This window comes from Haliotis rubra, unplaced genomic scaffold, assembly GCF_003918875.1.
Source record: "Haliotis rubra isolate DU_JTF1 unplaced genomic scaffold, ASM391887v1 Scf86, whole genome shotgun sequence".
In the NCBI taxonomy this organism is placed as follows: Eukaryota; Metazoa; Mollusca; class Gastropoda; order Lepetellida; family Haliotidae; genus Haliotis; species Haliotis rubra.
Genome location: NW_025767590.1, coordinates 1,203,142 through 1,220,783, shown reverse-complemented (window position 1 = coordinate 1,220,783; position 17,642 = coordinate 1,203,142). Strand labels below are relative to the sequence as shown.

General features: G+C 39.0%; 1 protein-coding gene across 1 annotated transcript in view; it reads left to right on the top strand.

Moving 5' to 3' along the window:
• LOC124262878 overlaps positions 1–17,642 on the top strand; it is a 237,732-nt gene that overhangs the window by 26,111 nt on the left and 193,979 nt on the right. Inside the window, exon 2 of the mRNA XM_046697461.1 lies at positions 3,774–4,099. Coding sequence (XP_046553417.1) covers positions 4,002–4,099 — 98 coding nt within the window. The 5' untranslated portion in view covers positions 3,774–4,001. The remainder of the gene's footprint in view (positions 1–3,773; positions 4,100–17,642) is intronic.

Below are 17,642 nucleotides of genomic sequence, written 5' to 3'. Positions count from 1 at the left end.
GACCCAATCCAGTTAGTCCCTCTTATGATGAGCATGGATTACTGAAGATCAATTCAAACCCGGATCTTCGAATCTTATTGGAAGATTGGGTGTCTAGAAAGTCATGAAAGAGATCGACGGGAGACGGGGAGCAAAAGTGAGAATAACATACATTCAGAAAAGAGTCCTTTCCAGTACAATAATAGATAAAAGTCAGCTAATAATGAAGGCAGGTTATTTATTTCCCAATTATTCAAGCACATGTTCAATTACATTTCCTAGCAGCAAATGTCTGAAGCTGATAGGTGGATAATGTGAGTTCATTATAACCAATCCGACCATCTCTTCGTGGCTTTGAAGTTGAAGATAAATCTCCTCACCGATTTTGTTGGATGTAGATTTAAGACCTGGTCTTGACTCCAAGGTTACTGTTTTTCTTCAAGTCTAATTTTGACTTTGTCAGGATAAATGGTTGAGTTTTATGTCTCTGTCTCTGAGAATGGTTGAAATGTCAAACCCATCCATCTGTGCATGTACAGTATTAAACATATACCACCACTGGACACCTACTGGTGCACTTGAATTGAGTACTTTCTTTTATATATTTATATAAAGCTGAACATGTTCCAGTTCCATGGCAACACAAGATTCTGTTGCTATGACACCATTGCCAAGCAGCCAATCATACGCAATCAGGGCCCACTCACAGAACGTCCTTATGAATGTTTAATGATGTAGTTCCAGTGGTGTCTGTTTAGCAAAGATCACCCATGGTATATGATTTTATATATTTAAGTAGGATCCTCTTTTTCATATTTTTATACGATGTAGAAATAGATAAAAACAAGGAGGAAATGTGTGTATACTTTCAAGGACACTTGTAATATGTTTTATACGGAAGAGGCTTGTTGTCACAAACCAGTAGGAGTAGGTGATGCCCTTTGAACAGTATTTTGGTTACATTACAGGTTATCAGCTTGAGGTGGGAGGATCTTAGATGAGTGAGTGAAGTGAGTGAGTGAGTGAGTGAGATCATGCACAGTTTTTTAGCAATATACTCCAGCAGTATCGAAGTAGATAACATTAGAAATGGGCTTCGCACATTGTTCCTATTTTGAGAATCTAACCTGTGTTTTCGGCATCATGTCAGCAATAACTAGGCTAACCCGCCGTTCCTTGTAAGGTGACACAGGTCATCATATCATTACCACTTTGGTGAAGTTCACTTGCATGGATATTGTGCTGACACTGGTCCACTGGGATTTGATTCCATAAATATATCTTAGATTGTTAAGGACACAACTACATAGTGAATTGTGGAGTTTTACTCAAGTGGTAAACTCTGGACTCCTGCATCATTTCTGGGTTTTTGTTACTTACATCGAAATATCCCTTGAAATAAATGAAATACTGTTTAAAGGTTCTTTAGTCAAATTCCCTCATTGTAGTTTAATTTTTATGTGGTATAAGAAAAGCTTTTTCTTGGGGTTGGGGTTGATAAAGAAACACAATTCTGAAACATCAAAGAAACTGTTTAAGAAAAAGAAAGATCTATGGATATCAACTTCTTTATTGTGAATAACACCATATGCATTCCACTTCTAAATGCCCTTCAAAGATTTGAAAAGAAACTGTTATTGATTGCAAATCATTTCAAAATCACAGTCAGATATGTTAAGCATATATATTATATATAGTCTACAGTTGTGTATAGTTTTGACAGCTGGTGGGTTTCACCAGTCTGGTAAGTGTCTGGCATGTGCATCGCTTCAGACGTCCTCCGACACTAAGCTGACATGATGTGAAGTAACTGGAATACTGTCCAAAGCTGGGCTAGACCTGACTCACTCACCTGTACGAGCCTGTGTACAAGGTGTCTGTGTTTGCATGATGACTGCCAGAGGATTATTTCATGGCTTCCAACTGCCGTGTAGCCTAAACAAAAGGATACAGTTACGATTACTTGACCAGCCCTTACTTAAGGTGCCAAGCTTAACTTTTATCCAAGGTACTTCAACAAAAGAGGACAGGTGAAAATATACAACGAACAAAACTAACTGTACAACAGGTGTGTAACATTGCCGCAGGGTTTGGAAAAGAATTCTGCCTAAAAAAGAATTTAAGTGTAATCAAAACCACAAAAATTCTGTATATTTGGCGCATCCAACTGTTTCAGTAAGAGTGAAGGTGCTAGCTGCCATCGTGTAGGCATCTGCATGCCACTTAATTTGACTTGGTGTCCAATTTAGGTTCTCTTGAGTGATATCAGTGTACACAGGTGGTACAATAGTCTGTCGTACAGACCCTGAAGCAAATATATCCAAGAAAGGCCACGCAAGTCTAGAAAATGTGGCAAGTCTAGATTTACTCAGCTTCTGAAAATGAAGAAAGTCTCAGGGCTCCTTTTCATTTTTTTTTTTTTTTTACTATGAACTTTTTTCAGTAAAATATGTTCATTTCAGAGACTAGTTGTTAGTCTGTTGTACAAGTCACTGAGACTGATTTCCACATAGAATCCATGACCATGCATGTGGGTATGCTAGGGGATGAACATTTGATTGATTTTTACTCATTGCAATAACATACATTTCAGTGCTGTAGTGTTGACATTGACATACATGATAAATATTTCATGGCATCCCACTTACTTCACCATTACAAATGGAATACACATTAACAGGTTTTGGCCTCTGGCAGACCAAAACAGGGTTGCCTCCCTTAAGAGTAACGCATGTGCTCAGGTGCCACTCATTGACCCATTTAACACATGCTCCAGTGTGAAAATGAAAGGCAAATAAGAAAAATTATGAGTGTGAGATGACCTAGTGTTGCAAACACTTACATTAGGAGCTGCCATTTCCTCTTATATCACAAGTTATACTCCCAACCTTGCAGGTTAAAGTTATGCCAAGGAATTCCGTCTGTCAGGCCGAAGAGTTTTGTTCAACCAATAACTTGAAAACTGTTTTGAGGATTATTTTAAATTTTTGGACCTCCTTATTTGTCTAAAGGAGAGGTGCAGTGCTAATTTGGTATGATATTTTGATTTTTTTTACAAGAATTTACAAATTTGAACTATGAAAAGGTTTTCAACCAATAACTTGAGAAAAGCATTGGTCAAAATATTTTCTGATTTGGAAAAAACAGCTTCTTTGTATAAAAGGGAGCAGTGCAAATTTTAATTTGGATATTTGTAATTTATCAAGAATTATCACACAGTAACATCCCTTGAACTCGAAAAAGAAACCCCGTCAAATTTGTTCAACCAATAACTTTACAATCATTCAATGGATTGTTTTCAGATTTGGGTAGCGGCTTCTTCGTTTGTAGGAAAGAGGCAGTGCGAAGATTGATACAGATATTTTATTTTTGTCAAGAATAATCATTATTAATTGTCGTTCAGCTGAATTTGTCATAGTATGAGTGAGCCATGCTCACATTTTTTTGCTTGTTCAATGTAGTTTCTGCAAAGAATTTTCCCAAGTGAGTCTCTTCCCATTGCCAAACAAGAAAACACCACTACAATCAGTCCTTTGCAAAATACCAATTAGGATGGTTCGATATTTTACCAGAAGTAAACTAACATAGAAATAAACACAAATCACTCCAATGTTCGTCTGGAACATTACGAGCCAAACCTAACCTTAAACCCTACCCAGCGGTCACAACATCTCACTCAAGTATACTCTATGGACCATCTAAACTCAAAAAAACATCTTCCCAGCTCTTTACTTTTGTCCATTTGATGCTTATCTAATATTTAACATGGTATGAAAACCTTTTCATTATTTCAGGTAGAGCTGCAGTACCATGCCGACTCCTCCCCAGGGACGCTGGTAGAGGGAAGCAATCACTGGGGTGAGGAGAAGAAGCATTGCTTCTTACTGCTACCGGTACTCACGCCAAAATTGCCAATACAGGCAAGTTGGATGGTGATGGAGAAACGGTTCCCCCAGAGAAGCTTCCAGCAAATCAGTATGGAGCATTATGTAACTTATACCTAACGGTTTGGAGATCACAATATGGCCTCTGAGGAGACGTACCTTCAGCAAGTTAATATTGAGTTGGTCGAAGGCTGGGAAGCTAAGCTGAGCTCTGGAGGACGGATCTATTATGTCGAGTAAGTTGTCAACTTCATTTTCTTTATAGCACTGTCATGTGGAGGGCTTTTATCATTTCAGGGACAATTTGGTTTGTTTTATATGATATGCTTTTTCAATATTATTTAAAATGTGTGTTTTTTTCATTATTATTTAAAATGTTTTATGTATTATTGTTTCAGATTGTTGGATCAGACAATATTCAGAATATATTGTCAATTGATTTGTATCGGTGTTCATATGTTTTTATGTTGTCATGGTAACTGGGGATTTTTTAAAGAAATGTTTGCTTGCTTTCTTGTGACTTTTAGCATTTTGGTAATATTCCATATCAGGATTATCACAACTAGTCCACGGAGTGACAGTATTTTGCAGATGTGAAGATGTGATTATACTTAAAAAATATATATATAATAGACATATTGCATTTTCAATGTATAATTTCTTTCATAACAGAAAGCTGAAGACATGACGTCATTGTCTCAGTAGTTGTACCATGGGAATGGATATATTTCCAGTTCTCAACAACTTTATGATGACATGGCATCAAGTTTTGGAAGTTATGTTCTTCTGAAGGGCCATATTTCTTTTATGTAATATAGAGATTCTCAACCAGTTTATTTTCCAGAGAAGTCTACTGGTGTTCTAACCATGTAAATGCAGATAGAATCTTCACCATTACTGTTTGAAGCCATTCCTTTGACAAGGTGGCTAGTGAGAGCGTTGAGTCTATCTCCTTGGCCTGAGCCGTGACGTAATTACGTCATTAGTCACTATGACAGTCCTATTATTTGCGGCAAAATTCCCCGGGATAAGATATGAGATTTGTGTAATTTGTCTATCAGACCTCCTGCAGGTGCTTGTCTGTGGAGGAATGTGCCAGGCGACTAACTCATCAATATTCTTGTGGCTAAAGACGTTCTAGGTTTGGTTGTACAGGTTTCCTGACATTAACAAAGAATAAACAATTTCAGTATTATCTATATTTTTCTCACTCATGAATTGGATTTGTTTTCAAACTTATTTTTTTCTGTTAAATTTTCTTTTGTGCTTTAAAGAATGTGTCATGAGACAGACAAAGCCATGAAACTCTCTTCTTGAATGATTTGAGGTTGATACTTCAATAAATATTATTACCGCACAACACATTTAATGAGAGGTGATACAAAAGTCTTTTCAATGAAGCAGAGAATTTATGAAGAATTTCTTGTTTGAAAACCTTTAACAAGAAAATAAATTTTCTGTAGAAAGTTTCACTTCTTTAAGTGTCATTTAATAAATTGGTATGATGGAAAAGAACAAATTCCCTGAATTGACAACTTCTTTACTGCAATGGATGTACAAAGTGTTATTAATTTTGTAAAGTAATAGAATGGTGTAGTTTACTGTGTTTTAAGATGTAATAGTGTTTATTACAGCCATTTCATTTTCTTGTTGACAATTTGGTACAGTGAATATTATTTGTTTGTCATGTGGAACGCTGTATATCTATTTTCTGCGTCCGTTCTATACATTCTTGCAAGGACTATACACATATTTCTGTTTCCATGAAACCTTGGTTGACTGTTATTCATTATCTTGATGAAGATAAAATTAGAGCACAAAGAATATGCTACACAGAGTATTTTCAATAAATATTAGCTTGTCTCCATCCTTCTTTGAAAAGTATAATTAATCTTTCCAATTTCCATCCAAACATCTTTGTCAAATGATTTAAGGATACTGCATTCCCTACAACTACTCATTATTCACATAACCTTCCAACTTCTCTCTTTCATTAAGTCTATATTTGGAAAAATCTCTTCCTTCATCATGTACAGACATATTTATGTCTCCACATATCCTAATATAGTATACTAATTAGGCGCTAATGCTGATATATTCCATCCCGATCTTCCTTGAAGTCCTGCTTCTGTAGTGGGCCAGGGTATAGGTAGTAGGGGATGCTGTATTTGTACCTCATCAAACCGGACTGTTTTTGTGAAGTGCTATATTGTCAATGAAGCTGGCACCTATTGATTGAATTAAGGCAGGCGAGAGGACTTCAAAGCTTTTGGATGAAGTTCGATTGACAGTTTATTTATTATATGGAATTAAGACTTTAAGTGGCATTTTGGTGGACATATTGGATTATGTTAGCTACAAACTGAAAGGCATCCTGATCAAACCACGGGCAAATAAAACAATAATGATAGATATCGTGTGGAGTTGTTGGTCTCAGCTGTTTTGATTAATTAGTAACTACAAGTTGGTACAACATTCAATTTTGCAGATCAAGGGGTTAGATTAGAGAGAAAAGTGCAAGGAAAAGCTTTCCTAAAATGTTTTGTAATTTATTTCTGACAACTTATTTCATGCTTTGTAGAGAATTTCACCATGTGCGTTTGCTATCAAATATATCAGCAAAATAGTATGAAAGTTTGAAACCCTAATGATTGCCAAAGAGTTTAATCCACTTTCATTGAAAGTTTTTAAACACTTGATATTAGAAGAGACAGGTTTATGGTTGAATATCATTATTCCAAGTTTTAAAGTTTGTTAACAGTAAAAACCATTTTCTCGAGTGTTAAAGTACAGTTTATTAACCAGCTACAGTGGAAGAGAGATTTGCCATGTTACTTGATTCCAACACAGGGTTGTAATCCAATCTTTGATTGAAAAAAAAAGGATATTTTTATTTTAAGAAGTTATGAACAAATGTATTTCTCTTCCGGTTTAAATTTTCTGAATCAAACATGTAATTTTAGTCAAAAAGTTGTAACTTTCACAGAAAAATATTGCATGGTTTGAAGCGGTCACCCCAAATTGTCCCAATGCATTTTAGCACCGTCTAGCAAGTAGAACTGATTAATCAGTTCCAGTTACTGTGAACTGATTCACAAAGAGAATTTCATTTGAAATAAGTTCTGTATGATATATTCCATATCAGTGAGATTACACGGGCCACCCATTGTCCTAGTGCCAAGTGCCGTGGTCACATACATCAGAAATGAAACGTAGATCAACTTGTGTCTAATGTACCTGACCTGCCATCATTTACACATGAACTCACCTGCTGTCAATATCTATTTACATTTACTATGTGTGCTGGTGGTAGGTTATTAACATATTGAATTTCATACACAGTATTGAGCTCACATGTATAGAACGGTATCACAGACGTGATAGGCTATAATTATGTAAGGTCGTGTTGTAGTAATGGAGACCAACCGTTATTCTGGAGTGGCTCTGTGCCAAAACTGTGTATACTTCATTCAAGTAAGTAAGAGGACTTCCAAGCTGGAGTAGTTCCTATGTTTGTGTCGTGCTCACAGCTAGAGTTTGACATTTTGATATAGTTCACCAACTTAAAGAATTTGCCGATCCCTGTTTACTGAAAGTAAGGCTTTAACTTGTGTCTCAAACTGTATGTAGTGAGGGGACAAAGCCCCTGTATACTGTATAGAGGGAAAGATACTGGCCTCTGTACATTCTGTAAAGAGATGGGACCAAGCCCTGGTATACCTTCTAGATAGAGGGGACCCAGCTCTTGTGTACTGTATAGAGAAGGGGGACCAGACACCTGTATACTGTATAGAGAGAGGGGACCAGACACCTGTATACTGTATAGAGATAGGGGACCAGACACCTGTATAGAGATAGGGGACCAGACACCTGTATAGAGAGAGGGGGACCAGTTGTAACTGGAGGGTTCCGACAAGTTCTATTTACTGTATAGAGAGAGGGGATCAGACACCTGTATACTGTATAGAGAGAGGGGGACCAGTTGTAACTGGAGGGTTCCGACAAGTTCTATTTACTGTATAGAGAGAGGGGATCAGACACCTGTATACTGTATAGAGAGAGGGGGACCAGTTGTAACTGGAGGGTCCGACAAGTTCTATTTACTGTAGAGAGAGGGATCAGACACCTGTATACTGTATAGAGAGAGGGGACCAGTTGTAACTGGAGGGTCTCGACAAGTTCTATTTACTGTATAGAGAGAGGGATCAGACACCTGTATATACACTGTATACTGTAGAGAGGGGACCAGTTGTAACTGGAGGGTTCCGACAAGTTCTATTTACTGTATAGAGAGTATAGAGAGGGATCACCAGTTGTAACTGGAGGGTTCTGACAAGTTCCCATTTACTGTATAGAGAGAGGGATGTAACTGGAGGGTTCTCGGACAGTTCTATTTACTGTATAGAGAGAGGGATCAGACACCTGTATACTGTATAGAGAGAGGGACCAGTTGTAACTGGAGGGTTCCTGGACAAGTTCTATTTACTGTATAGAGAGAGGGACCAGACACCTGTATAGAGAGAGAGGGACCAGTTGTAACTGGAGTTCCGACAAGTTCTATTTACTGTATAGAGAGAGGGATCAGACACCTGTATACTGTATAGAGAGAGAGGGGACTGTGTAGTTGTAACTAGAGAGAGACCAGGTTACTGCATAGAGAGAAGGACAAGTTACTGTATAGAGAGGGACCAGACACCTGTATACTGTATAGAGAGAGGGACCAGACACCTGTATACTGTATAGAGAGAGAGGGACCAGCACCTGTATACTGAGAGGGTTACTGTATAGAGAGGGACACACCTGTATCTAGAGAGAGAGGGACCAGACACCTGTATACTGTATAGAGAGAGGGGACCAGACACCTGTATACTGTATAGAGAGAGGGGGACCAGTTGTAACTGGAGGGTTCCGACAAGTTCTATTTACTGTATAGAGAGAGGGGATCAGACACCTGTATACTGTATAGAGAGAGGGGGACCAGTTGTAACTGGAGGGTTCCGACAAGTTCTATTTACTGTATAGAGAGAGGGGATCAGACACCTGTATACTGTATAGAGAGAGGGGACCAGTTGTAACTGGAGGGTTCCGACAAGTTCTATTTACTGTATAGAGAGAGGGGATCAGACTATAGAGAGAGGGGACCAGTTGTAACTGGAGGGTTCCGACAAGTTCTATTTACTGTATAGAGAGAGGGGGACCAGTTGTAACTGGAGGGTTCCGACAAGTTCTATTTACTGTATAGAGAGAGGGGATCAGACACCTGTATACTGTATAGAGAGAGGGGGACCAGTTGTAACTGGAGGGTTCCGACAAGTTCTATTTACTGTATAGAGAGAGGGGACCAGACACCTGTATAGAGAGAGGGGGACCAGTTGTAACTGGAGGGTTCCGACAAGTTCTATTTACTGTATAGAGAGAGGGGACCAGACACCTGTATAGAGAGAGGGGGACCAGTTGTAACTGGAGGGTTCCGACAAGTTCTATTTACTGTATAGAGAGAGGGGACCAGACACCTGTATAGAGAGAGGGGGACCATGTCCTGTGTACTGTATAGAGAGAGGGGACCAGACACCTGTATACTGTATAGAGAGAGGGGACCAGACACCTGTATACTGTATAGAGAGAAGGGACCAGGCACCTGTATACTGTATAGAGAGAGGGGACCAGACACCTGTATACTGTATAGAGAGAGGGGACCAGACACCTGTATACTGTATAGAGAGAAGGGACCAGACACCTGTATACTGTATAGAGAGAGGGGACCAGACACCTGTATACTGTATAGAGAGAAGGGACCAGACACCTGTATACTGTATAGAGAGAGGGGACCAGACACCTGTATACTGTATAGAGAGAGGGGACCAGACACCTGTATACTGTATAGAGAGAGGGGACCAGACACCTGTATAGAGAGAGGGGACCAGACACCTGTATACTGTATAGAGAGAGGGGTGTGGTGTTCAGTGAGAAAGAACTACTGCTATGATTTAGATGATTCACAATAAATTATCATGACTTTCCCACCATTTTGTTAATCTGTAGACTTAAAATTATGAATGAAGTGTGGAATATATAGTCAACCGAATGGACAACATGGTGGATGCTTCTGTGACAAGAACAGTCATTGCCCTTGTTGGCAGAATGTTGTCAGGCATTCTTTATCAAATCTGCATTTGCAGGCCATTGAAACCATTGAATTGTCCAGTATTGAATCGGGTTCTTCATCATTTCCCTCATTAAGCCCAACCATGTATGTAAAAGCACCTTGGTATTAGATGCGTAGTTCCTGTTATGAATGACCTTATCACCAATGACAGGCCATTGGCTGAAGTCGTTCTGGGGATTTACTGGACAAGGACTTACTGTTCCCCTGGGTCGGGACCCTCGTGATCTTATTATCATTTACGAAGGGTAATTTTGTCTTGGTAATATCTCCATTGTTGAAACAAAGTCAGTGATGAGGAGCCAGGGCTCAGAGTATTTCATCTGCTAAATGTAAAATGGTGTTCCCCTGAAGCAAGGGTTGAAGGAAGCAGACGGTCAACTCATATGGAAGTCTTCTGTGTGAGGTGTAATCTGGAAGGGTCATGCCTTCTGGGGTGAGGGACAGCTTCTTAATACAAGGACTCTTAAGTGACAACACTTGCTTCAGATTGTGTCGGAGTATACGTTCTTGCCACTTCTGTTGCATGTGCTTGCCAATAATGGAGTCTTTGGCCTTGAATTTTCCCACAGGATGTGATTATTGGCAAACATTACTGATTTTTTCCCCTACCTTACGTTGCGTGTAAATTTTATTGATCGAAAGCTTTTTCACCCCACTATACATCATTTGGCCAGTAATGTTTGCCATGGTGAAAATATTTGGTGTTGTTACTTTTGTTCATTTTGATTAAGATATAATATTTTTTTACAAATTAATGATTAGGAGATTTAAAAGTGTATGGATTTGACATTTTTATTGTGAAAAGGCTTCAAGTGACATGTCATATCGATGAAGTGTAATTGGAGTTGTCACAGTATCTGTAATAATGTAGTGGAAACTTGTAGCCTTCAAGCATCAGGTGAATTGATATTGACAGGCATTACACTGTGAGAATATGTCTTGTAGGATGTGATGGTCTCTTCAAGTATGCTCCATGTCCTGATTCAAGGCATATTAATTTGCCGTGAAAAATAAGCAGTGACCTTTGGAGCCATTTAAATTCTTGCAGAGGACTTGCAGTAGTTGTGCGACTTGCATTTTGTTAAGGTGGTTGTTGGTAGCCTTGTGGTTGTAGTGTTTGCTGATCATGCTAAAGGACTGGTTTGATTCTCCTAATAATATGAAGCACATTTCTGTTGTCCACTGCTGTGATATTTAAAATCATTTTCACTCACTCACTCACTCACTCACTCACTCACTCACATTTTGTGGTGGTATGATGAATAGCTTTACCTTTATGCTGCTCAGATTTCTTGCCTTCAGTCAAAGATTACACATCTGACATGATATAGGTTTAGTAGACTAAATTTAGCAGTTCATTTTCTGATAATACTCAGATGTAAATTTATTAACTTTGGTAAACAGGGTGTTAGTTATTCTACTTTTCCAATTGTGTCGGGATCCTTGTGGATGTTTTCACACTTAACCATTTCTCTGGTTCAGAGTCATTTCAATTCAGGCCACAGTGATATTGCCGGAATATTGCTGACTGATGGGTTATCAAAACCATTCTCCCTGCACTCTAGTTCTGCTTTAATTCATCATTGTCATGAAACACTTGCCTCGTAAAAACAATCACAACCATCTTGCACATATCGCCATTATCCTGTGTTTGTCTGAAATTTACCGTCTCCATCCCCTGTCCGTTATCATATAACTCCAACATGTAAATTAATGGACCATTGTTACATCATGAAGACACACAGTGTTTTTTGATCAGTTGATAAATTCATTCGGTTTTATTCATTGAATTCAGACAGCTATCGCGTTGTAAATGACAGCATCATTTATATTTTGCAATAAAACCCATCCAAGAGTATAATCCATATTGTTTCTTTCTATTTTGGAATCTGCTTCATGTAAAGCCCAGGCCATCAGAAGTGAAGATATTTAGCGCCGGTAATTGTTCACACGTGCAAGATGGGAATTTGATGGAGTGTATTATTGACAAGCCCACAGTGGTGATGAGAATGGGTTTATGAGGAGACAAGCAAGGTCACATGCCAGCTGTCCAGGAGGAATAGTAGACATTTATATCCAACTGTAGAAAGATCATTCCGATTGTTAGTTTCACCTGGTCTATTGACATCAATGTAAATAGTTGTCAAGGTAATAGTTAAGTTTTGTTTTGTTTATTGTTTAATGCTGCACTCAGAAATATTCCAGCTATATGTCTGTGGTCTGTAAATAATCAAGTCTAGACCAGACAATCCAGTGATCAACATCATGAGCATCAATCTATGCAATTGGGATACGATGACATGTGTCAACCAAGTCAGCGAGTATGACCACCCGATCCCATTAGTCACCTCTTACGATAAGCATTGGTTGCTGAAGACCAATTCTAACCCAGATCTTCACAGGTTTGACTGGAAGTGTTTTTAAGGGTTTGTTCTGCTTCATACTTAACCAAAAGTTGGATCTGGTATCTTAGGCAAATGACTTTGTTTAAAATATGTCTCATCCAGCAGCAAATGGGTACCAAGCAGGATGACATGAAGATGTGATTGTTGGCCATTTATATCCTCACAGGCAGCTTTGGTGGTATGATTCCTAGGGAGCTGATAATGAGAGTTTCTCGCACCATGATGATTCACTTTGAAATTGTATTCTAGTGTTTTTTACATAGACTTGTGAGAACCAAGGGGAAAATTTTCTTCTTTTTTTAAAATGAAGTGTCTTAAACTTTAAATACTGTTTTATGATTTCTGAAGAGATTAAGACCTGTGATGTGGGTTAAGGAAGCTGTTCTCGGCTTGCAGTATCAGCACTGTATGTTTATAATTGAAGCTCTGTTATGGGTTCTGAAGCTTTCCTTCCATCTGGAAAGTTCAAAGGTGATGGTATTATCTTATCAGAGGTAATGCTGTGTTGTCAGATTGATTTTGGCTGAACTGCAGGAATTGGTGTATATGGATGCTTATATAATACCCTGATAGTGGGAGGGAGATACGAGCGTTTTCACGCTGTCAGGGGCTTGAAGCAGCTGATAGTAGCCACGACATATTGACAGCTTGGATTAGAATATCCCTCTTGCTCTAACTAGTTGTCACTGAAGTAGCATGTTGTCTTCACATCAATATTTCATAAAACTTGGCGACTGTTATGGTGCGTCCATGCTTCATCAGTGATAGTGATGGGTAATCAATATGTTAAATGATTATTTTATGAAATCATGCATTTGATTTGAAGACAGTTATTCTCTTTTATACGAAAATACAACTTCTTTTTATTGGTTTACTAGTCATTTAGGGTTCTATGATGAACAACGAAGCCTATGATAAAGGTTCCAGAACAGAGAGTGACCTTTCAATACGAGAGTTCTTTAGCTCTGAAGTTAGAGACGGTATGTGAATCAAAGTCAGTGATTGCTTCCTCAAAGTCAGGCTGTCTTCCGTGATAATAAGACAGTCACAGATATTGTTGTCAGTGTCAGTGGAAGGTTCAGTAGAACATTATCAATAACCTTGGTTACACGTGTATGGAACTGACATGGTAATCATTTATGTGGTAACATGTGTAATGGTGTTCTCAAGGGCATTTTGCTTGTGGTGATTTGAGAGCATATTTACAGCACACATACTTGTCTTCCCATGTTGATTCATCACCTTCAACTGAATAGGGCCCAGCATTAATGCTTGTCTCCCCATGTTGATTCTGTAACTTCAACTGAATAGGGCCCAGCATTAATGCTTATCTCCCCATGTTGATTCTGTAACTTCAACTGAATAGGGCCCAGCATTAATGCTTATCTCCCCATGTTGATTCTGTAACTTCAACTGAATAGGGCCCAGCATTAATGCTTATCTCCCCATGTTGATTCTGTAACTTCAACTGAATAGGGCCCAGCATTAATGCTTATCTCCCCATGTTGATTCTGTAACTTCAACTGAATAGGGCCCAGCATTAATGCTTATCTCCCCATGTTGATTCTGTAACTTCAACTGAATAGGGCCCAGCATTAATGCTTGTCTCCCCATGTTGATTCATTGACAGAATAGGGCCCAGCATTAATGCTTATCTCCCTATTTTGATTCACTGACAGAATAGGGCCCAGCATTCATATTTGACTCCCCATATCTGTTCAGTGACTGAATCAGTCAAAAGCACCTATGCTTGTTTCACAAATATGGATCCATAAGCAGATTCAGAATAAAATCTTTCTTTTCACTATTCCACAAGTTAAAAACTGCAGCGTTGCCGTTAACCCAATGATATAAGAGGCAGTCCACAAGGGAATGTCACAAATCCTCCCAAATTTCCCTGGTTTAAGACTAGATAACATTGGTCTCAGTGAGGCACTGATAACAGGTCATCAGAACACCTTTGTGTGTGTCTTGATTCAGTGTCAGACTATACATCTCATGCATAGTGTGTGTCATGTCATATTACCTGTTTTGAAATCGACATCAATGGCATTGATCACTTTATAAGGTGTAGCCTAGTGGTTAAAATATTCACGGTTCATGCCAGAGACAAATGTATGTTCCTAAAACAGGTACAATGGTTGAACTCATTTCTGGTGTTCTCTTCTGTAATATTGCTTGTATGTTGCTAAAAATGATATAAAACAGTACTCATATTGGAACATCACAACAACTTGACGTCTGATACAACGTGTCCCCATGTGACTGCCTGATTAGTGCTATCGTCTACAGCGATGTCTGTTGTGATCGAGTTGAGTTGATGATGATGCTGTTGGCACTGTAATTGCTTGTGGAAATGTTCCTGAATTAATGCTCTTGTGTTAAAATAGCTGGTGGTGTTCTTAATGCTACAATCGTCATGAAATTAGGCCATAGGCAGATCTGGTGAAGTCGTTCTAGATTGCAATGTATTTGGAATGTTTTCTAGATAAGGTACAGTTTCCTGCTGTCTAATTTTTTTCCTTACCATGTTAAATGTATCGAAATGGTCTAACGATTCAGAAAGGATGTTTCACATCGCATCAGGAAGTGTACATCACACGAGAAAGCCCCGAGGAGTTCCGTCCTTCAAGCAAGTCTCCGGAGTAGAGGGCCAGTGCACGAATATATTAGCACTTCCTGTGCGTAGTTAACGCGTCGGGCATGAGTCTGTCTTTCACTTCAATGCGACAGATGTACTGTGGCATGGGACAGAAAGTTATTTACCTTGATGGCAGGTTGCCGTGTGTGGACGTTAGCAGAGAGTAATGCTGAAAGACGCGTTCTAGCTGACTGATACTGTTAGAGGTATTAGGTTAGGGGAGAGTTCTACAATAGATGTGTCTTGATATGTGATTTACAGTGTGCCCAGATTGTTGTATACATTGTCTGGAACCGTTTTAGCTCTAGGCGATATACCACAGAGAAGATAGGTTAGAAAATAATTTTGCACTCTGTAAGTCATTGACTAGTGACTAAATAGTTAATTTGCATACATCACAATAAATCTTTAGGATGTCAAGAAATTATGTCAAGCTTTTAAATCTTCAGTATGTATGCTAATCACCCTGAAAGGGTTCTGGGTTAGAATTTGTCCGAGTGAATGGGTGATTTTAGTTTTACGCCGCACTCAGCAATATTCCAACTATATGGCGGCTGTCTGTAAATAATTGAGTCTGGACCAGACAATCCAGTGATCAACAGCATGAGCATCGATCTGCGCAATTGGGAACTGATGACATGTGTCAACCAAGTCAGCGAGCCTGACCACCCGATCCATTAGTCGCCTCTTACGACAAGCATGGGTTACTGAAGACCAATATTCTAACCCGGATCTTCACGGGTTAGAATGAGCCTGAACCTGAGCTGGTTGTAAGATATGATTAAATGGACTCAGTGTACAAGTTTGCTGACATGGTTTTTGCATGTCCTTGTATCTTATCAGCAAAGACTGATGCTTATTGTGTCTAACTCTCAGTTGTCTGGACCAGTGAGTGAGTTAGTTCTGTTTTCCTGCATTATTCCAAACATATCACGGGGATACTAGGGCTTCAAGCATTGTACCCATGGGGGATCGAACCCGGGTCTTCTGCATAACAAGCAAATGCTTTAACCGCTTGGCTACTCTACTGTCCCTTCGGGTTAAGACTTGATTATCAACAGACTGCCATCATATAGTTGCAATATTACTGAGCACATCATTAAACAAACAAACTTAAATGGCAATAAGTGACTATGCGAGTGAGTATGGTTTTACGCCACTTTTAGCAATATTCCAGCAATATCACGGAGGGGGACAGCAGAAGTGGGCTTCACACATTGTACCCATATGGGGAATCGAACCTGGGTCTTCGGCATGGCGGCAAGCGCTTTAGCCACAAGGCTACTCCACCGCCCAATAAGTGCCTAAACCTTATAGGACGTACAATGTGTGATAGGTTTTGCGACATACAAAACATTTATCAGAAGTAGTTTTAGGGATGTAGTGGTCTTAGGTAACCATTAGTGAGGAACTGACTCATCTATTTAGATACTGAGACATGAAAGTCAGGAAGTAACTTTGTAAATCAAGATGAACGTTTTTGCAAAGAAACAAGAGAATCAATGTGTTAAGGCTGACAAATTGGACCATTCATTTTGATACTGAAACCGAAGATGTAGTGAAAAGTGTTCAATGCTTGAACAGGTACAAATAATTTTTCTTGTTTCGTTGGTTGAGTTCGATGGCAACATTAATATTTCCTGACAGTAATCTAGCGATAATGAAGACTGATAGAGCCTGTTGATGCAGCTGGTGTAAGTGAAAACCAAACTAAAGCTCCCATGCTGTGAAAATGTCTCTCCAGTCTATTCATGGTCGACCACTACTTTCCTTGTAGGAGGAAATAACTCTAATTTCCTCTCTGGCAATGAAATCTTCACGCCAAATTTTGAAAGCAGCAGTGGGCGAGAATCGTTTAAGATGGTCGTGAACGCGTGCTCATCTTGGAAGAGGAGGAAACTTGCATACCACTAACGATATTTGTATTGATGAAAACATGTCAGAAGTTGGTGGAAATAAGGTCTAAAGCTTAGCGTGTAGTTGTGTGGCGAGAGTGTATTCCAAATACCATTTGAGCTGATCCAGGCTCGGACTGTTGACAGCTGAAAGGAAGCACCGGCAGCTGATTGGGAGAGAGGGTATTTTTTGTTTATACCTGGGATTGAGAATGTTTGGAGACATGGTTTTAATCTTTAGCAAATTATTACTCATTTCATTTGATTGGGTGCTTTTTGTTCAGCTTTGAGAAGTGACAGATATCGCTGAAAAACTAAGTGGAGTCTAACTGACTGTAACAGCATTAAACTGGCATGATCAGTTACTTCATACGACCGAGGCGCGCGACCTGGTGTCGGAATGTTTCAGGTGAGAATGGAAATAGGCGTGATGCCGATATGGTCTGCATTTTTCAGTCTGTATGTGATATGCAAGTTATATTTTTTTAAGTGTTGTTTTTGTCACTTATTTTTATTCCTTTGTGTGATTTTTAAATTACATATATTTTAAAACATCAGAATTAATCAGAATAAATTTATTTCATGAAGTAATCACATTCTTTTAACATGAAATACTTGTAGGGATAAAAAAACATCAGAAAATCATGACACAATTGAAAAGGTCTTCATGTG